Source organism: Tauraco erythrolophus, chromosome 27 (assembly GCF_009769465.1).
Source record: "Tauraco erythrolophus isolate bTauEry1 chromosome 27, bTauEry1.pri, whole genome shotgun sequence".
Lineage (NCBI taxonomy): Eukaryota > Metazoa > Chordata > Aves > Musophagiformes > Musophagidae > Tauraco > Tauraco erythrolophus.
This window is the reverse complement of record NC_141491.1, coordinates 3,501,305-3,523,015: the sequence shown is the minus strand read 5'-3', so window position 1 is coordinate 3,523,015 and position 21,711 is coordinate 3,501,305. Positions and strand designations below refer to the sequence as shown.

General features: G+C 54.4%; 1 protein-coding gene across 1 annotated transcript; it reads right to left on the bottom strand.

Annotated features, from left to right (window-relative positions):
- Positions 1 to 1,380: 1,380 nt before the first annotated feature.
- On the bottom strand, positions 1,381 to 17,206 carry CCND3 (cyclin D3). Its single transcript, XM_086627228.1, is given in 6 exon segments — positions 1,381 to 3,170; positions 6,246 to 6,368; positions 6,370 to 6,389; positions 6,909 to 7,068; positions 14,991 to 15,206; positions 17,009 to 17,206. Coding segments are annotated over 6 exon segments (879 nt in total). The 3' UTR covers positions 1,381 to 3,008.
- Between the last annotated feature and the right edge of the window lie 4,505 nt (positions 17,207 to 21,711).

Sequence of the window (21,711 nt, the reverse complement as noted above, 5' to 3'; positions counted from 1 at the left end):
ACCCCTGGGCACCCCCCTGTTCCCTCCTGTGCTGTGCCTGGAGCAGCCCCTGCGTGGTTGGGCAAAGGAAGGGTAAGCGGGGGGACAGGGCTGGGACCCCCAGTGTTCCCAGCAGCGGAAAAGAGCTGCTGGTGGTGCTTGAGGGTTTCCCAGGGCTTGGTTGTCCCCAGGACAGGTGTGAGCTGTGGAGCTGCTGCATCGTGGCTACTGCTGGACAGCAAAAGGGCCTGAGCCAGGATGCCAGGGGAAGTGTGCGTGTGGCTGGGGGCAGAGGCGAGGGCAAGAGCAGCCCAGCAGTGCTGGGAGCCTTCCTGCCATCCTGCTTCCAAAATGCCAGCTGTCCCCCTTCCCCAGGGATTTTCCCAAAACACTCGCTTCCCCAGCTGCCGTTCTGGGTGTACCCCAGCAAGGCTGGTGAAGCCCCGGCACCGCGGGGCCACATACCTGGCCTGCTGGTGGCAACCTGCCCACGCACACGTGCCAGCTCCACTGGAAAACCCAGTGGAGGCTTTTCCTCCTACGTGCCACGAGGCGCTGTGCTTACCCTGGGGAACTGGTGACGGTGATGCCACGAGGTTTTGCACGTTGCAAGTACAGGGCCTTGGCCCTGAAACCAGCACAAAGTCCTGCTGGTTCAGCCCCTGAAACCAGCACAAAGTCCTGCTGGTGCAGCCCATGGAGAAAAGCCCCTGCAGCTTCCTACGGCTGCGATTGTGCTGAGGGCAGCTGCCTCCTGCCTCTGCCTCTCTCAAGAGTTGGCACCTTCTCCCATGACAGCAGCGGGAGCCGGAGCCACGTGAAGCGGAGCAGCACCCAAAGCCTGGCTGCCCAGGCTGTTGCACACCGCAGCACCTTTTCCTCGGCTTCCTGATTTTTATCTCCTTTCTTTAAAGAAGCCAGAAGCTGATAAGCACAAGAGATAGCCCGGGCTCGCACAGCGCATCCAGCGCATCCGCCCGCGGTGCCCATGGGTGAGAGGGAGGCTTCAAAGCTGCCGGGGGCGTGAAGCTGCTGCCTCCTCTCCAAAGGCTGCTCTGCAGGAAGGTGCTTGGTTCCAGGTTCATCCATCACCACCTGGAGCTGCCCCAGGGCCTTGGCAAGCAAAACGCATCCCTCATCCCTCGGCCGCTGCAGCGTCTCTGCTCTGCCTCAGCAGGGTTGGAGCTGGCTGGTGGTGCCCTGCCTGCCCACCCCCTCATTTCATCCTGCTCTCACAGCCCCTGAAAACGCAGGGCTGGAGCCTTCGGGCACAGCCCGAGGGGATCCCCCAGCTGATGGGGTCCCATCCCAGAGCGAAAGCAGCTCCCAGAAGAGGCCAAGAGTCTTCCCTGGGAGGCACAGCGTGGAGCGGAGCGCAGAGGGAAGCCCTTGAGGCATTCATACTTGTTTAAAATACTTTATTGCAACGTCATATGATTCTCCCAGCAGCGGGACTCTTGCGTGTGAACACCGAACTAGTTTATTCTTAAATTAAACCTCATTTATATATAAAAAAAAAAAGAATTTCTTTTTGTACAGACAGGCTCTGTGCACCCCCCAGCCCTCCCGCTAGCAGGAGTCAGTGGCAGATGGCTCTTCTTGACACATCGGGCTGGTGGAACAACAGCAGCCCCATCTTTTCCCACCTGATAAGACTTTTGTTTCTAGTGGCATCCAAAAAGGAAGATTTCGACCTCCTTTTCCACATCCCCCATGGGAGGACAAGAGCCACAGATCCACATGTCCAGAGGTCACCAAGCAGCAACAGCCTGCCTCCCATCCCTGCAGAGTCTCTCTGGCTTCTCCTGGTTAATAGAATTCTACTATTTAATGGTTTTCTCTTAGAAAAGCAGCATTATTTTTTTTTTAAACACTTTTTATAAAAACTAACAGACAGGATCAACAACAACAATAGAAAAATGCAATCGCTTTTCAACTCAAGTGCGCAGCAAATTTTCCACCCTATGAGGACACAACTCGGACCCACACGGAGATAGACGCAACGCAGCCCCAGCCGGAACGCGATCCGAGATCCCTGCCTTGGAGCAGCGAAGATGCATTTCAGACTATAGCAGCACATTGAAATGTATTTCTTAAAACCTAGTCTGATGTCTAAGCTACCTAAAAAACCAAACAGCTTCCAAGTGAGTCTCCCATCGCCCAGGGAGCCAGGGAAGGGGACGAAGGGTGAAGGCACTCTTTCGGAAGGAGAGGAGACCCTGCACCAAGGAACTGCAAAGTCTTCCTTCCTCCCCATTTCCCAGCAGTTAACAATAAATTAAGCAGCTGCGCCCAAACCTTGCCCGAGGCCAGGACTTCTCTTCTGCCATCCACGCAGACAAGGGGCACGTCCCCCAAGCAAGCCGAAAACCCGCAAATCCCAAACAGAACGGCAACAAGAAACAAGCCACACATTTCCCTCTCCAAGCAGAAGCAGCCAGGCCGCCCCCCGGGAGCCGCAGCAATCTGGCACGAAGCAATCGGGACCGAGGGGCCAACAAGCACCTGCTCCCTCCTCCCGGACACTCGGTTCTCTCTCGTGAGCCACACGAGCCCGTAGCACCCCGTCCCGGGGAGGGAGGCTGGGGGGGTTATAAGGATTTTGGTCACGTAGGCCAGGTAAGAGGCTCACTATCCATGATTGATGGCCCACACGGGGCTGGAAGTCATCAAGGTAAACACCCTCGAGGAGACAGCAAAGAGCAGCCAGCCAGGCTACGAGGAACATGAACTGAGAAACATTTTACAACTTCATTTTGGGTCCTGCTCCCCCTCCCCAGCAATTCTTGTGCCCTGTCACCACGAAAACGGTCGCTTCACCCCCGCCACCTGCAGCAGCGAGCTCCGGCCGCCCGCTCCGACGGATGAGCGCGGATCCTGCTCTGCGCTCCCAGCGAGCAGAAGGAATCCTCGGCAGGCGTCGGATGGAGGGGGCTGCCGGGTGGGTAGGTGGGATGCAGCGACCTGTCGGTGTCCAGGGCGAGGTCCTGCTGCGGCGGGGCCGGCGGCTCTCGGGAAGGGGAGGCTGGTCACAGGTTGATGTCCGTGACGTCTGTGGGCGTGCTGGTGGGCTGGCTGGCCGAGTAAGCAGCAGTCTTGGCGGTGCTGTATTCCTGTTGGGTCTGGGACGCCTGTTTCAGGCTCTCGGCTAAGGCTGCCTCAATCTGCTCCTGACAGGCTTTCAGGCAGTCCTGGGAGAGAAGGAGCAAGACAAGAGGCCTCAGTTCTCTGCTGCTCAGAGGTGGGAGCCTTATAAATAGGTCCGAGCAGCTGCTGGGCTGCATCTCTGGCCCCTGGAGCATCTAAACACACCAGACAAAGAAGCCTTTCTCTGACAAGGGGCATCTCCGGCTTGTCTGTGCTTTAGGCCCCTCCCCAGGAGAAGCCCCACGCTCTGGTTATCTTCTCCCCACCTCCCTGCTTTGACCATGTTCTCAAGGAATAGACATTGTGCCCATCAGAGCTTCCCAAAGCATCCGGGCACGTGCCTGGATGCAGCGTGTGATCTCAGCATCACGGCAGTCAGCTGCCGCTGACGACCGAGAGGGTAGAGCAGAACAGCTCTGTGCAGGCTGGTATCAACCTTTATGACCAAGATGTCCCAGATCCACGCTGCTGGCGTGCAGCACCACAGCTGCACATGTCGACCTCGGAGCCCCACCTGCCTCCCCCAGGCCCCACATCCCAGGTTTCCCGGAGTCCCACATAATCCCGCATCTCTGCAGTCGCCCACCTGCTGCAGAGAAGCTGCGCCCAGCTCTGCCTCCTCCCGTCCCTGCCCACCTCCGAGCCAGCACAAGGTGAATCCCTGCTCGATGCCCTGGCTGACATGCACTCCATCACTTTGGGGAACCCTCAGGCAGCTGGACCTGACCCTCCCAGACCCACTGGCCGCCCCAGCCATGTGCTCCCTCCAATGCTACGTGCCGTCGATGCTGGGTTATTACAAGGATGATGCTGTGGCCACGTAGCTTCTCACAAGGCTTCTACTCTCCTGCTCTCCCCCCGCAGAGCACCGCCTGACTCACCCACACCTCCCCGGGACCCAGGGAACCCAGCGCTGGGGACACACCAGCCCCACAAACAGGGAGGTGCAGGGGACTGCAAACAGTGGTATCTCACTTGCAATAAAAGCCAACCCTGCTCCGTTTTCTCCCCACACGAGCTGTAACCAGGGGAGGAAACTCCTCCACCTCGACACCAGAACGCCGTGACGCACGGAGAGCCGCGGAGGCATCGCCGACGGGCGCTCCTGCACCGCGTCCCGGCTCGCCCCGGCGGGTAAGAGGTGGCATTTCGCACCTCACGGCCGGAGCCGAGCTGGACACCGCGGGGCCGCGCGAGCTCGCTGGATACTGTCACACCCCGAAATCTCTTACCAGGAATCCGCCAGCGGTTCTTAGAAACTGACAGAGGATGTGGCGAGCGAAAATAGCAACGCCCACCTCCCCTTCCCCACGCCGCTTCCCGTCAGCGCAGCCTCCAGCCTGCCCGCCTGCAGCCCCGGGTGAGCCCGCAGCCCCGCGTGAGCCCGCAGCCCCGGGGTGGGCTCGCAGCCCCGGGGTGGGCTCGCCGCAGGGCCCTGCCCGCATCCCCAGGCTCTCCATCGGCAATTTCCGCAGAGATGCTAAAAGGTGGCTCGGCCACAGGCCCTTTCGCCGGCCGGCCGAGCCTCGGGGGCTCCCCAGGAAGCAGCTTGGCTTGTCGAGCCCACGTGTCCCCTGCTCTGTAGGGCAGCCATGGGGCTCTGGCTCAGACACCCAGTGGGGCTGATCCTGCTCTACATGGGATGAGGACTGGTCCAGAGTGGCTCCAAGCCTCACCTGAAGCACTGCCACAGCCAGCAACGAGCCAGGCTCAGCATGGCAGTGCAGGTGCCACTGGCCACGGAGCTGGCACAGCCCTGCACCATCGTCCCCCTCCATCCCCACGGACTTCCCACACCCCAGCACTGCCCAGCTGAGCCTCGGAACCTGTGGGAAAGGGATTGCTCCTCCAGGAAAGGGAGGAAGAAAGTTTTCCAAAGAGAAAACTGAGTCACAGCCTGGGGACGCTGTGAGGCCAGGTTCAGGGAGAAGTGTCAACACCACTGACACAGGAGGGAGGTCGAGGCTGGGTGCTTCCCCGGGGAGCCCAGCAACACTGCAGACATCCCCAGGGATTCCTTCTGCTACAGGAGCTGCCCTGATCCTGCCTGAGCAGGGGCTGTTTGTGCAGCACCTCACACCTGGGCAGGCTGTGGAGCAGCACAGATGCCCTCTCCGGGCTGAGGGAGGGAGTGGGGTGGGCTGGAGGGTAGCAGAGGTGTGCTGGGCTTAATTTCGGCTCCCCTCCCTCGGTAGTGCCCTCCCTGCTTCCCACCTGTTCCCTCCACCAGCCCTGACCCAGAGCAGGTTTCAGCCCCTGCCCCATTCACCGCAGCAGCTTGAGAGCAGCTGGCTGCACTGATTCTCTCTTCAAAAAGGCTTTGGCAAACAAAAAAATTAAAGCCGCACGAATAGATCAGGACACCCCCCTGCCCTGTCCCCTCCCTGCCTGGACAAAGCCTCGTCGCAGCCTCCCACCCGCTGCGGCACCGGCACCTCTTCCAATTCCCGGCGCTGCTGTCAGGGGACTGTAACTAACCCCGCGCCCGGCTGCCGGCATTAGCGCTCAGGCAGAAGAAAAGATCAAAAGAGGCCCCTGGCAGAAGAAAGGCTCCCAGTTACTCTGCTGCTAGCAGGAGTGACCTGGAAATAGGCAGCCTGACAGGGTTCCCCTTCCCCATTCAAAGGGCAGTGGAGGGGCAGGCAGATGCCCCCCACCATCCTGACACCCCCAGCAAAGCTGCTGTAGCAGCGTCCCGAAACGCTTTGTGCCCCTGACCCCCTTTCCCAGCCGAGTCTGGGTACCTGCAACCAGACACCGGCGGAGGTTAGCAGATGCCGAGCCCGGCTTCTCCCTCTGCCCCATCCCACCTCGTCAACCCGATCCCACCAACACCTGCCCACACAGGGAACAGACGCTCCCCTTTGTGCTGCTTTTCAAAGGCTTCCGAGCTCATCCTGCTCCGCACAGGCAACGCTTGGAGGCCAGGAGCCAAGTGCAGCCACGGGACTGCCCAAGGGTGCTGCGTTCAGAGATGCTCACTCATCTCCAGGCATTCCTCAAACCGAGGTCAGCATCGTTATCAACAGCCGAATTTCCTCTCCCTCCAAGACGAGCGAGCAGCAGAAAGAAGCAGGGTTTCCATCGGATCCTTGCTGTTCCCCCCCGTGAATACTCACCACCTCCGTGCCAGTGATGCTGGCCAGCAGCTCGGTGATCGCCTCACCGGTGAAATTGTTCACAGAGACCGTCAGGCCATGGATCGCTGCTCCGATACTGCCTGTTGCAATCATGGAAGGGGGGGTACATGGCAAAAGTGTAGTCTGGAGCCAGGACAGGGACACAAGAGGCAAAAAGAAGCAGCCGTTAGTGAGGATGTACATGGTAAGATCTTGGGACTGTGATTTCTCTGGAAAACTAGAGAAGGCCAAACAGAGGGGTCTCTCCAGCTTAGCAGAGAGAAATGGGGGTGAAGTAATGGGAAACAGGCTGAGCATCAGCTCACATTCAACCCTGCCTTTAAGCTGGACGCCGTCCCACAGTCGCAGCCTGCGCACCGAGAGGTGTGGCACGGCGGCTTTGCTCTCTCCTGGCATCTTCCAGGCACCCACTAAGAGCCCCCAGGACTGTTATCCCACTTTGTCAGGGATAGAGAACATGTCATGGAGCAGCAAAATGCTCTGATTTGAATGAAGGCAGGCATTCAGCTCCCCAGAAAGCATTGGAGACCAGCCCCAGGTGACCCAGTGGGCCTGACTCAAGCCCAGGCTGCCCTGACTGCAGTGGCCAGCCCACCCTTCCCAGCATCCTGGCGGGTGGCTCCAGCGGGAGCAGGCACCCACCTGTGGCACACAGGGCGATAAAGGTCTGTGCATGTTTCTTCACCAGCTCCATCTTGTCCTTAGGCAGCGGGAGGTGATGGAGGATGTGAGCCAAGAAATCGTTTGCTATCACTGAGACCAGGTCCCACTTTAGCTTCTCCAGGACTAGAACCTCCCAATCCTGCAGAGTCAGACAGACAGACAGGACGTTATTCAGTGGGGCTAGGTCAGGCAGAAACACTCACCAGATTCAAGGGCAGGTAAGGTCAAGGCCAGTGCTTGAGGAAGGGCCACTGTAACAGTACAATCCATGAGACAGGGAAGAAAAGAGGGAACATCCCTGCTCTGCGAGCATGGCACAAATCCAGCCTTCAGCTGTTAGAAAGCTGGAAGTAAAGATCAGAAGAGGAAGTGATAAACCTGGTTTCTTCTTTCCAAGGTGCAGTCAGATGAGCCTTCAACACTCCTCTGCTTTGCAAGATTGCTGCAACAGTCCACACAGGAAAAAACAGAAGAAGGAACAGTAGGCACACCATTCCCATATTCCTTCTCCACTCCCGAAAGGAGAGGCTGACGTCCAGGCTCCCAGGAGCAATCCAGCTTGGGACTAACGCCGTTACAGCACAGGGAACATGGAAGCCCACCTCCCTCTGTGCCCCCTGGAGCCAGCCAGTGCGTTGACTCTCTCCTACAGTAGCTCCTTGGCCAAAGAAGGCAACAGCTGCTCTGCAGCCAGGCCCTCTGCAGAACACATTGAAGGAAGGGAAGGTGGGGGAAACAGCTGAGCTTCGAGGGCTGCATCCAGACAGCCCAAGCTCCTGTACGAGATCTTCAACCCCCAAAGAGCTCAGGGGCTATGACTGGGTGCTGAGGTCTTCAGTCCAACAAACACTGGGCACGCAGCCCTACGGAGGGGGACCCAGACTGGGCACTAGCACATTGGCAGAGCCTCCCCTACTCACCACACCTCTTCTCTGCCAAAAGAGCCTCCAGCCATGCTCAGCAGAGCATCTCCAGCAGCTTCTCCAGGGGAAGAGGTACTAAACAGCCATGCTAACACCCACCTCTCCCACTGACATACAAGCAATGGCTCACTGGTGCTTCCCAGTTACATGCCAAGTGGCTGCCCATGTCTCCGTCCCGTGTCGTGTGCTCCCTAACAGAGATTTCTGTAATCAGGAGCCAGTCTGTGCAATCTGCAAGCTGGGGAACAGATGGCAGGAAGGCTGAGTGCCTCCCGCAGATTTCAGCTGGAGCCCGGGCTGTTCCTCTCATCTGCTCAGCCTCTCGCAGGCTCTTCCCACTCTGGGCATTAGTCCTTACACTGGCAAGGAGGCCAAAGCGCAGAGCCATCACCCTGCAAGTCCTGCAGAGTTTTGGTACCAAAGCACCCATCCAGCACAGTACGAGCAAGGACAGCCCCACAACTGGAGCCTTAGCACAGAAGGTGGGACCCCACACCCAGTTCCCTGCTCTGCTATCAATGTCAAGGTGCACGTGGCTTAGGAGAGCAGCAGTTGAAACGAACTCAGAGGAGACACACGTACTGGTCTCACTGGGCTGGGTGGCTTTGATGTTCCGTCTGGGTACGACTGTGCCACTGACAGAGCAATCTCAGGAGAGGTGAGGGCAGCATCTTCCCAGTATCATTTCTCTTCCCATCCCAGGAGGAATGTCGCAGGCAGCCCACATCCCGCTGCCTGATCCTCTCTGCTGGTCCCAATTCCCTCACATCCCAAGCCATGGTGAAGATCTTTGGCCCCCAATTTCTCTCCAGCCTCATCCTCTGGATCAGCAGCAAATCTGCTCTTGGCAACAGGGTCCAGGTACACTAGAAAGGCCACAGAAGATGCCCCCGTGCCCCTCCTCACCACTAGCAGGGGGTGACAGTGGCCCTGCTGGGAAAGGAAAATACACTGCTGGCTGGCGCTGAAGCTCCAGGTTTGGAAAGACAGAGATGAACTGGGATTTGTATCAGATATCTCCATCTCAGGGCCTAGTCCTACCCAGCAGAACATCTATTCTTTTTCCAAGCAGTGTAAGATTACAAGGTCAATGGTGCCCACAGACGTGCCAAGGGCTGCCAGAACAGATGGATTTGAAGAAGTGAGATTTTTTTCATAAGGCCACATCTTCATTTTCTCTCTTTTTTTTTAAACCCACTCTTTCCCCTTACACAACAATACCAGTTTTGAGTTGCTTAAATGAACAGCATTGCTCAACCTGCTCCAAATCCCCCATCGGACCAAACGTGCTGTTTGCCATTTCACAGCCTGCACTTTTCCGAGCGGAAAGCAGTGCTTCGCCATGCACGCTCATTGGTCTCCCATATGGATGGCCAGCCCGCTAGTATTTCTATATTTTTAAGCCAAATTCACAGGATAAAAGCAAGAAGAAATTTAGCAATGAGCTCCAGAGCCTGAGGATCACAGCACAGGTCACCCCGGGTGCCTGGTTCAACAGGGACATTGGAACAGAGCAGGGAGAGATCAGCATTGGGTAAAAGCAGCAAAACCAGGTAGTGCTGGCCACTGGTTAAACTGCAGCAACACAGCAAGGCGACAGAAGGAAGAGCTGCTGGAGATGGAGAGCTCTGGGCATTGTCCCTACCTGTTGCTCCTCTGGAACCCACCAAGGGCAGCAGGCTGTGAAAGCAGCGGCTTGCTCCTGCAAGAGGCCACTCTCTTGGGAAGGGGCACAGGACACGGCTGACACCTCTGGCAATCACTGCCTCCAGGGCGAGACAGCTCCAGCCTGACTTCTCCATGCCAGCTGGGAGCATGGCCCTTTTGCAGACCCCAGGAAAAGGTCAGGAGGACCTGGAGATCACTGCTCACAAAGCAAACCCAAAAGGGATCACTATACCTGAGAGGGGAGCTCCTGAGCAACAGAGGGGACACCAGCCCAGCATCATCTGGGCTCTTGCTCCTTGCCTTTCCTCCCAGAGCTGCAAGCCAGCTACTGGGAGTCGCCAGAGGCACATGATGTCCACACTGGTGTGGCAGAGAGCCTGTCCCTGCTGGGACACACTTTGTCCTAAGAAGATCCAGGGTGCAAGTCAGCTCAGCTGTGAGACCTCACCTGGGAGAAGCTGGCTCCTGCCACACCAGGGCTGACCCAGGACAAGAGCCTGTCCGTTTGCAATGCACAAAAGCAGCTCCTTCCCAGCTAGTACACAGGTTCATCGTCGTCTTAAAAACCTCGTTGTTACAAAAGGCCTGATCCCGAGACCCAGCCGGCGCTCGAGATGCCAGCTGAAGGCGACAGGCGCCAAGGACTGTCACCAGCTCGCAGGATTTAGCTCAGGGAAGCCTCTCTCCTGCCAAACCACCCTGCTCCTCGCTTCTCTCCTGCTAACCCTGGGGACTTCCCACTCTCAGGGCAGCATGTCAGAATCTCTGAATCACTTTATCTGTGGAAGGAGCAGAACAAAAGGCTGCAAGAGATAGGCGAGCAGGTTTGCGACAGCAGCGCCACTCGCTATAGCAAACATCCTTTTCCTGGCATTTTGTTTTGCACCTAATTGAATCAGTCTCTGCCTGGCTAATGAAAGGGAGGAAGAAAGTGGAAAATGTTCCTTTGTTTCTCCAGCCTGCGGAGCCCACCCTCCTCGTGGACGGGCCGCAAGCTGCCAGCGCTGCCCACAGAGCATCCCATCGCTGGGAATGCATCAGGTCCCCCTTCTGCAAGATCCCCCAGGGCAGAGCCCCTCATGTTTGGCCAGCGTCTATAGGGGTGGGAGTGGTACACCCACTGAGTTCCCCTCTGCAAGCTCGCTCCCTTGATGTCTCCTGGCTGCATCCCACAAAAAAGAAATAAAAAAAAAAAAAAAAAAGAAGGAAAGCAGTGACTGTTTCCCATCGCCTCCCCTGCTCTGAGAAGGTGATCTCAGAGCACAGCCCCGTTGCAGCGAAACAGCCTCCAGCCCCTGGTCGCTGCCTCTGAACCCTCTCACCAAGACAGACCCAAGTCACAAGCAGAGACAGTTTGACTCAATTTACAGCTCTGCAAACACAGACTGGGATGTGGCAGTGACTCTGTACATCGAGCTCTACCCTCAGCAACACCCACACACCCGCTATGCCTACGAGGAGCCCGTGTAAACCTATCTGGCGAGGTTGCACAGGGAGCAGAGAGCCCAGCTCCCCTCTGCAGCAGCCCTGTCTGTAGGAGAAAAGGAAGTTGCACTCGATTTTGTCGCTCGACTTGATAAGGTACCATTTTACATTATCACAGGCTTGATGAGACACCAGCGAAGCGGGAGCAGGCTGCACTCTGTTGTGCTCACGAGCTGACTCAAAAGGAGGGTGAAAAGAGCTGCTGATGTTGCTGCTGGCCACCCACCCTACCCAGCAACTGAGACACAGCTACAGAAATGAGCAGCCACGAAAGTCCGTTTGCAAATAGGAAATCTGAGGCAAACGTTTGTTTCCATCCCCTGACCAGAGCTTGAGACTGGATGTCAAGTGCAAAGGTGCCAATTTCCAATGCAGAAACAGTCACATCTATCTGACCCATGCAACAAGCAGAAGATAAACCAGTAAAACACAAACATGCCTTCTGGAAAGCCAATGCTCTGTCCCAGCTGAACACCCCTTTCTACTCAGCTGTTGTCTCTTTCTCTTGTTCTCACTCCTCGTGGCCTGCTGTCACTGCTGCTCCTCTTCGTTATCCTCCTGGTGGCTTCACCCCACTTAAGGTCTTTGCTAGGAAACATCAGGCAGTTTGCAAAAGTGACCTCAGGTCAAAGACCTCAGAGGCAAGACAGTGTATTCGGGGCAAACTGGGCAGATGAAGGTGACCTACAACTGCTCTCCTCAACCTTCAAGCAGCTGAACACCCTCTTGCACAGGCCAGAAAAGCCTTTATTAAAAAAAAAAAAAAGATAGCTTAGATAACGCCCTTGACGGAAATCCAACTTCCTCCAAATGGACAAGTCCTTCATTGCATCATTTCCTTCTCCCTAGAATAACTTCATCAAGATTTTGTTTCAAATGTGTCTTTTCTAAACCACTGAGCTGGTGCCAAGCATCCCTGCAAGAGAAGGAAGCAAACCCACTGGGAAAGCGAGCCAGCTTCCTCTGAAAGACCTGGGAGGACACGCTGGAAGCTGAAATGGCACCGATCCATAAGAGGCCAGGATGCACCATTGTCCAAACCTTGATGAAGACGCTCCCCTTCCCCACCCTCTTCCACTGCAAGATTGTGAAAGAGAAGTAACATTACAACGATTAGCACAGAGGAGGAAAACAGCAGCTCGCCCTGGTTTTGTAATCAGGGTATTAACTCATATCAGGTCCTGAAACGAAGACAAATCCTTCACGTATCCCCAGATGTTTCTTCTGCTCCCTCTTTACAGTGGAGAGTAGTGGAAGACTGTGGGATCTACTCCAAATAGGGTTAAACAACCAGAAGCAAGCCTTGTGGTGTGCAGGGAAAGACAACCACCAGATGATGGGTTACAGAGCATCTCCTGCTCAGGCATCTGCAAATGCCTCAGCACCTCTCCTTAAGGGCTGTGGCTGGTTTGTGATGCCTTCTACTCAGCCCTTTGGAGAGCACTGATTACCAGGAATAAACCCGTCCACTGCCGAGTGCTCACAGCCATCCTCTTGGGAAAGATAAAAGGGATCCTGTTTGCCTGAAAAAGCTATCTCTGGCTACCCCAATAAAGGACTTTCGACCCCCAAAATGAAGCCATTCTTGTCCACCTCAACTGCACATTGATTCCAGAGCACAGTGAAAGATCTCCGTGTCAACCGCCCGCTGTGCCTTGTGTTGTGAGTGTGTTTCAGGATCCTGGTGGGGAAAAAAGTAAAGGGAAAGGAGAACTTCAGTACTGAGACCTGCACAATCAGCAGTGAGCAACAGGCAGCAGACAGCGCTTTCCTCCTTCATCTCCACCCCAACACTGCCAGGAGAAGGGAGAAGGGAAGATGAATATTGTGGCACTGCTTAGCCACAGCTTCCTGCTGACAAACCTCTGGGGGGAAGAAATAAAAAAGACTCAGTGAGGAGGCATTAGCATTTGAGTTCTAGAGTGAAGGAAAGCCTCCAGGGGTGGTGCACGTGCTCCTGCTCACCTCCTAACTGTTCTCCTTTGGAGGAAGCCTGCTACAAACAAAGCTCAAGATTCCACTGAAAAAAACCAAACCCTCACCAAGAATGTATCAACAAATAAATCAGAATGAAATAAAAATGGGATCCATGGGAGACATGCACAAGGTGCCGACCAAGTCCAATTCCTTGTAGCCCAAGGTCCACGCTGCAGAAACCACTAGAATTTGCTGTGATGATCTCCCCTAGTCTGCAGGGATGATGATGGCAGGACTCCCTTTAAAGTCTGAATTGGAGAGGGAGATGGAGGTGAAGCGTGGCAGTAAGTTCACCTTCCTGCAACTCACGTTCCTGTTGGACAGAGAACTTATCCATCACTCCCAAGGGAAAGAAATCTGACACTGGCCCACAACATGCATTTTGATCAGCTTCACGCTCCCAAGAACACAGCACCATCCTTGCCTTGAAACGCAGCCCGCTTGCCTACAAGACCACCGTTAGGCACCTTCTGCTCAGCTTGTTGCCTCTGCAACAGAGGCAACTTTTGCTGGCCCAGCAGAAAGGTGAATGCAAACCAGCTCCCATTCCCCCCTGCCTTTTTTCCCAGCTAAACGTTAACTCCCTTATTATCACAGGGCCAACAGGAACCTTTCCGCTGCAGGCTGGGATTTGCTTCATGTGACGGATGCCCATCCTGGGAAGATACCCACAGCTGAGGTGCCCTCAAGGATGAAGCTTTACTGGCAAAGCAGGAGGAAGCCTTTGCACACAAAGATTTCATGGCAGCCCCCTGCACAATCACAGTGCAGCATCCAGAGAAGTAACAACCAGTTGCGTTTGCTCCGTGCATTCCCATCCCTCACCGCTACTCCTGGTAATGTTCCACGTACTTTTTCCGTGAGTGCTACTTAAGGCAACAACCAGCCCCAAATGACTACAGGCAGAGAGGTATGGAGGCGAGGGGATTTTCCCCAGCCTTCACTGGCACTTGGAAAAACCATGTTCATACCAGAGTTCCCCAGCTATCAGAACTGCCTTCCGATTCACACCTGAAAGTTTTGTGGGCTCACTCCCCACCCTGGGGACAAATCACACTCAGATCATCTCACCCACCCAGCCCAAAAAAATAGGTATTTAACAAGGCGATGACTAACCCCGAGAAATTCTCACAGGCAAACCGTCTCCAGGGATGTTTGTCACTCGAAGCGAGGTGGCCGTTTCCTCCCGAGGGCTCTGATCTACCAGCACGGAAGGCCCCCAAGAAACGGGGTTCTCCAACTTCCTCCCCCATTGGCGAAGTTGAACTCAGAGGTTTGGATCTTTGCTTTGAACTTGTATCGGCCATGAAAACGCTTTGCCTTTCAAAGCCTACACAGCTTCTGCCCGAGTGTACGGCAGGAGAGGCGAGGTAGTCCTGCTTTGACTCAAGGGTGTGGAGCAGGCTGCGGGCAGCAGCAAGGTCCCACTCACGTCTACCACCTTGGCAGCGGGTGGTGGATCCAGCCAGCTGGATCCCAGGTGAGAAAAGCTCCCACCCATTTTGCTGGATAAAACTCTTCACTTAAAACTTTGGTTTTCCTACTGGTGTGGAAATCCATCTCCCACATCGTGGCCCTTTGCAGCTGGGGCAAGTGAGAGCCACACGCCCCGACGGCAGCCCCCGCCTCGCGTCCCTCCGGCTGCGCAGACAGGAACCTTTGTTCTCCAGAGCCGTCACTCGAGAGCGAACCAGCGCACGGGAGCGAGCTCAGCGTGGCAGCTCCGCGCTGGCAACGAGCGCTTAAGGAACAAGGAACTTTCTCTGAAATCTGGAGGTGACAATTCTGCTTCTCGCAACAGGGAGGACAGAAAGGTCTCCACCAAGAGACATCACACCCACCAGGGCAAGAGGAGAGAAGGTTGGTTGGGGATTGCAGAGGAAGGCGAAGAAATGGGAGAAAGAGAACAGGAGGAGACACGGAGGCAGGTATGTTGCCAAGTAGCAGGATGCAGGAGATAAGAGAGCTGGGGAGGAGGTAGAGGGCTCTTTGAGATAGGGGTGGTTACCAGGAGCTGCTGAGGCGTGATGGAGTTGTCTGTGTAAATGCAGAGTTTCTCCACAGTCAGGGGCATGGTTTCTCGCAGCTTGGAAGCCAGGAGCATGCAGACGGCTCCCAGAAGCTGCAAGTGGTTTTTCCGCATGGGGACTGACGACAGGTAGCGATCCACATAATTCATGGCCAAGGGGAAGACCTCTTCTTCGCACTTCTGCTCCTCGCATACCTGACAAAACCCAATTATAAAAATAGAAAAAAAATAAAAGGAAGTTTTAATCAGCACAGGACTCCCCGGATCCTGCCTGCACCGCAGCTTCAAAGCTTCTGGTCATGATGGTGTTTCACACTTGTCTGCAGGGCTTTGAAGGCACCTTGGTGCTAGGGAGTAAATGAGCTACAGGCATTAAGTCTACACCTTTGGTGAGATTACACCAGAAACAAGTTTGACCAATACCTTAAGGCTTCATCTTCCTGTGGAAAGCAGCAGAACTTATATGTAGCTAGAGAGAGTGCACAAACAAGTTAAGACCAAATTTGCTTTATGTGGCCCCTTTTTCAGTGTCCCCTGTTGGGGATCTCTCCCACCAGCTGTACAGCAAAGCTGCCATTTTCTGCTCTGTGGGGACTGGAGACCTCTGGAACAATTCCAGCCTATCTCCAGCTGGAGACCTCACAGGGCGAGATCCACAGTCGCTTCTGGCAATTCCACCTTAAGGGGTCCAGAGACACAAGAAGCAGCCCAAATCAATGGCAGAGCCCAAAAGCCTTCCTCCTCCCTCAGCCACACTCGTCCCACAGCCACCAGCAGAGTCCAGGAGCTCTGAGTTTCAGTCCTCTGCTTTTATCTCCCAACCAGTATCAAAACACTGGTCATATTTAACTTCCTTCTTTCAACATAACCATGAAAATATTGAGGTTTCTGCTCATACAGCAGCAAACACCACCATTCTCCTTCCAGCAGCGACTCCTTCCCCCAGCGCAGGCTGCCACAGCACCGGGGACATCAACGGGGACACCGACACGCACGGTCATGACAACTGCCAAGTGTCATCCGCTTCTTGACTGCCTTTAGGGCTGCACAGGAACAGGCGCCAGGGCAGCATTTATCTAACTCCCCTTCTCAGAAAGGGAATTGCAGAACCAGAACAATACCAGCGGGGGAAGAACACTTTAAAAACCAAGTTGCTCATTATTTCTTTTGACAGAAGCTTCTTGCAACAGCGGCTTGGGTGGAGAGCAGGGAGGCTTGATCCCAACGTCGTTTGTCCTTTGCAGAATCCGTTCTTTTTTCCCTCTATTGAGGCTGTTCACTCTGACCATCTCATGAAGAGGCCCATGAGATTTTCCCCCACTGAACTGTATCCCGCAGAAAGCCGCATTCATTTTTAATTTAGGGAAGTAAATGGTAGTGATGTTATTTTCCCCCTTTAACCAGGCATTTTCAGCTCCATTCAGGAAACGCCAAGTCTCTCGCCTGCTGGGTGCACAGCTGAGCTCTCCACCCAGTTTTGGGGAGCAGGGTGCGAACAGGGGGTCCCCAATAGCAGCATGGCAGCACACCGGCAGGGTGGGCTGAGCACAGGCTGCGGGTTCGGGGGGGGTCTGCTCTTCCTGCATGGGGCAATCGCGTTTTCTGGCACAGCCAGCACTCACAGCGATATTGCCCCGCTGCAGACTGCCTTCCTCACCCACCTCCGGACCCTCCATGTGCAGCCCTTCTTCTTCCCACCGGCGTAATGCCCCCCCACCCCCCCGCCCATACCGAAGACCTGCCCTCCGGCGCATACCGAGCCCTGGGAGTTCAGAGCTTTCCCGTCCCCTGGATTGTCCCTTGCACCCCTGCACGAGGCGACCCCACTGAACAGCGAACAGGGGTCGGGTGCTTCTGTCCTGCGCTTCCTCCCGCCACCAGCTCCCTCCCGCCGGAGCAGGAGCGCGCACGCTTGCAATGCGGGCAAGGAAAAGCGCCGGTGGGCGGGCAGGGAGCCGGAGCTGAGGCGGGAGAGGCGGCAGCGAAGGGTCCCGTACCTCCAGCATCCAGAAGGCCAGCATCTTCCGCATGTAGGGCTTGATCTCCCGCTGCACGCACTGGAAGTAGGAGACGCGGGGGCTGTAGCGTTCCTCCTGGCTCAGCAGGTTCTGCAGCACCCGCCGGTCCCCCAGGAGGTGCGGGTCGCGCCCGGCGCGGGGCACGCGGGGGACGGCTTCCACGCACAGCAGCTCCATGGGCGCGGGCGGAGCGGGCAGGACAGGCAGGATCCCCGCCGGCTCCGCTGCAGCCGCCGCGGGACGCCGAGAACTGGCCGCGCTCCCGCGGGGCGGAGCCGCCGCCCAGCACGGGGCGCCCCGCCGGGCCCGGGCGGCCCCGGGAGCGGGGCGGGGCCGCCGCCGCCGCCTCCCGCCAATCGGCGCGCCGAAAGCGGCGGTGGCCACGCCCCCTGGGGGCGGGGCGAGCGGCGCGCCGGCGGGCTGGTAGCACGTGGGGCGGGCGCGGGCGCTGCTGCCATGTTGGCGGGGGGGGGGGGGGGCGGGGCGCGGGAGCTGGGACCGGTCCGTGTGCCCCCCCGTGCCCCCCCAAGGTCTCGCCCCGTCCTTCCGCCGCGGCACCGGCGACCGCACGGGACCCCCCCTGGGTGCCAGCGGCCGCTCCCCGGTGCCCAGGCGGTGCCCAGGGGCGGCCCCGGAGACTGCAGGGAGGCTTCTGTCAACCCAATCTTTACAAATTCCTAAGAGGAATGTTTTCAGTATGTCGTCCTGCGCCTTCCCGTGCACGTGTGTGTCCTTCAAGACTATGAAGGACACGGGGCAATGGCTTTACACTGAAAGAGGGGAGATTTAGATCAGATATAAGGAAGAAATTCTTCCCTCTGAGGGTGCTGAGGCACTGGAGCAGGTTGCCCAGAGAAGCTGTGGCTGCCCCATCCCTGGAAGTGTTCAAGGCCAGGTTGGATGGGGCTTTGGGCAACCTGGTGTAGTGGAGGGTGTCCCTGCCCATGGCAGGGGGGTTGGAACTGGATGATCTTTGAGATCCCTTCCAACCCAAACCATTCTATGAAAATAATCAGCTGTGTGCATACCGGGAGCCGGTCTGTACTGAGCCTGCTGTCTCCCAAAAGTTACCCTCACGTTACTACTGGTGCAGCTCCGGGGGAGATAGCAACCTCAGTGTCTGCTGAGATAAGAGTTTGCCAGGCTTGGCTGCCTTTTCGGAATAATTAACAATTGTTTGGAAATGCCTTTGCAAATTATACACTGAATGGCTACTTACTCTAGGAATGTTAAAGTCTTTTGAATAAATTTGCACTGTGACTTCTGCAGCATAGGATTTGCTCTGCACTGGTACCCCAGTCTCCTTCTAGTTGACCCAGCAGTAATTACTTTCTGGTATCGGAAGCTGGAGACAACAGGCTGTAATTCTGGCCACGTTGCTCTCTGATGTGTGTCACTGGCTGCAAAAACTGAGATGCCTTGACTTTGCTAGTGCCAAGGGGAAGGGTCAGAAAATAGTATAAAATGTACAACAGATTCTCTAATGGGAAGGGGAAATGGATTGCCTTCAAGCTCGCAAATTAAAAGCTCCTCACTGTGTTGAGAGAATTAGCTCAGGAGGTCCATTTTTAATGAAAGTTCCCAATACCAGTTGCAAAGGCAGTGAGCTCGAATGGGATGACAACGGGATTAACCTGCCTGTATAAGCCTCATCGCCAGCAGGATGGTGCCACAAAGAGACATTTGCAGCAGCAGCTGGAACCAAGTGATTATAATCACAAATGTGAGAGGCAGGAAATACATTCCAGACCACCAGCATCTCTTGCACTGCTAGATTACATCTTCCCTGCCAATTCTGACTGCCCTGCCCTCTGAAACAAGCACCTCAGCAGTGTGCACTCCTGTAACACTTCATTGCACAGGGCAGTATATTCCATTTTACAGTGCAGTGTTGCTGGGATGAGAGCATGGTACAGGGAATTGGATGGACATAAACCCAAATTCAACTCTCAGCAACAATCTGCAATCCTGGGGAGAAAGCTGCTTGTCTTCAGAAGGGAACAGAGCAATGGAATTTCTAAAAATCAAGGACTTTTGGGATGTGGTGTCGTACAAAGGGGACTCAGCTGGAACACCTCTGACCAGTTCTACTGGAGTATTCCTCAGTGTGTACTCTTGTATGTGTTTTTAGGCTAAGGAACAAAGAACCAAGGGAATGATTTGCCACAGTAACTACTCTCCCACACAAGTCACTTCTATGTGTGCCATTTTGACACATTTAGTACTTTTTTCACATTTTCAGCCATCTAAAATGAGTCTTTTAATGAAGAATAAACATACGAAGTTAATAAGCATAAGTAAAACAAGACTGAAGCCTTTGTTCTCTCTACTCAGGATTTTTTTTGGTGTTGAAAATGAAAAACATCTTTTTGATCAGAGGTTTAGGGGTTCAAAATACTACTCATGACAGTGAACACAAAGGTCACACACATAACACATTTCACACGCTGGAATCCCATTTCTACGCTTGTACAGGTGGCTTTCATTTTCTACAGGGTATATCACACATTGCAAATTTTTAATGATGCCATCAGCAGTGATTTGTCCTGCTGAATGCCCTGAGAACACCGTACAGCACAGTGACACGGAACTGGAAAAAAGAAAAAGGAAGAGTGGAGGATCTACTCATCCCTGCCTTAAAATGAAAATTTTATGAAAATGGAATTTTTGGAGGTGAGATGAGATTCCCAAATCCCCTTCCCACTTAACTTTCTTTCACCTTACAAATAAATCTTCCAGTGGTGTGGGCAAGAAATATTTGAAGAATCTATGGGAGAGATTTCTGTGGACCAGTCAGCTGGTTTTAATCCGGGATGACCCCCCCCATACTCCATTCCCCCACTCTTTCATTGTAAGCAGCATCCCCCATTTGTGTAGGGGAAGAGAAGGGCCCCATGTCCCACATTTTTAGTAAAAATAGACAGCAGCTATTTTCTTTAGTCAGCCAAAGGGAAACCACAGCACTGGGTTCTTGGTCCTTCTGGTTTCTGGGCTGTGCCTTTTGAAATTGAAAGTTTCAGGCTCTTTCCCAGACTTCATGGTCTTTCTCCTGTTTCCCAGTGTCTGCACGGTGGTTCTGACGCAGCCCGTTCAGCTGGAGCTGGCCACGGTGGCAACCATGGGCCACAGGACACGGAGGGGGAACATGAAGCCAGTTGCATAAGAAAGTGTTCCTTCCAGATGATGACTTGGCAAAACTGATGCCTCTGCAAGCCACATTATCAGGCTAGAAAGGCAAATTACAGACTGCAGGCATCCTAAAAAGCCTATTGTGTGGGTGAGCGGAGGGAAAAGAGAAAATTCCAGGAAAACCAAAATTTGGTCACTGTTGTCCATAGATAGTCAGCTTCCTGGCTTTGGCAAGAGAGTGCACAGCAATATTAAAAAAGGAAATTCCTTCAGAGTAAAAATTAAAAAACCTGATGGCCTCCAGACTTCCAGGATCTCGAACCAGCAATGTTATTCTTTGCTGAATCATAAAGGGAGCTCATTTTTTTTGGTATGTTGATGATGAATTAAAGAGAGTGACCAGCAGCTGGAGCTTTTAAAGGGGCAATGCAGATGCAGGTCTGATTGTGATGGGCAGCTGGTGTCACACGCGGGCTTGGGTCAAGGCTAATGCCATTATCGGGATGGCCATTTGACTGGGGCACGTTCATAAGATCTTCACTGCAGAAAGTTTTTACCTATGTCACTTAGTATCAGCAGTGGGCCTGGCCCCAAATGCCATTTACAGACACATTGGTATCTTTTCTACACTGGTTTCTGTGTCTTATATTTTCTATCTACCTTCCGTCCAATTTTGACCTACCCAGAGCGAAGCCATCTTCTTCCTTGTTCATACAGCAACTACGGTGTCATCAGCAACATCAAAATGAAACTGCTTAACATACATGAAGGACTTGAAAACCAAATCCAATGAGCAAATAACTATATAATTTGCTGAAGGAAATCCCCAAAATAAAGTGAAAAACAGGTACCATTTTGTGCGTGTGTGAGTGAAGACATTATTTTATGCCTTCTGGTTTGAGGATTTCAAAGAACTTCAAACATCCTAATCTGTCATATTTCACATCCAGTTTTCCCTTAAAGTGGAGGGATATTGCAGCTATTCCCAACAGCAAAGAACAAGGGCTCTGGCACACAAGGGCTAGCAAAGCGTGCCGTGGCAGTTTGGTGTCACTGTCTGTGTTCACCAGAAGTCTTTGCTGCTTTGGAAGATGGCCCAGTTTATGATCCTTTCCAGTTTGGAAGGAGATGGCCCATCATACGCACTTAAACTGCTGATAAAGATGGACCAGTACCAGCAGGTCAGGCCATGGAACGTGCAGCTTCACCTGCTGACACGGCAGCAGCAGGGCGGTCGCTGCAGGGACAGGGCCGTGGCAGATGTTTGCTCTGGTGCACATGAATCAGAGCCCGCAGGCACAGGGAGCTGAGACATCTTCCCTGATCGTTCAGTCATTCCCTGGTCCAGTGGGCAGAAGAGCTGAGGATTTCCTGGTCTCGGTCCCACGCTTAAACACAAGCCTGCTGTCTGCCCCCCGTAGCTGGCTCTCTCTCCGTTCTCGTATCTTATTCATTCTTAACTTTGAAAAAATGCTTTCTCTGAATCGAAGGGAAGTTTGGGTGAGTACAAGTTTAACATCTGACCCAGGGGATGTGTTTCCTAATATCTTTCC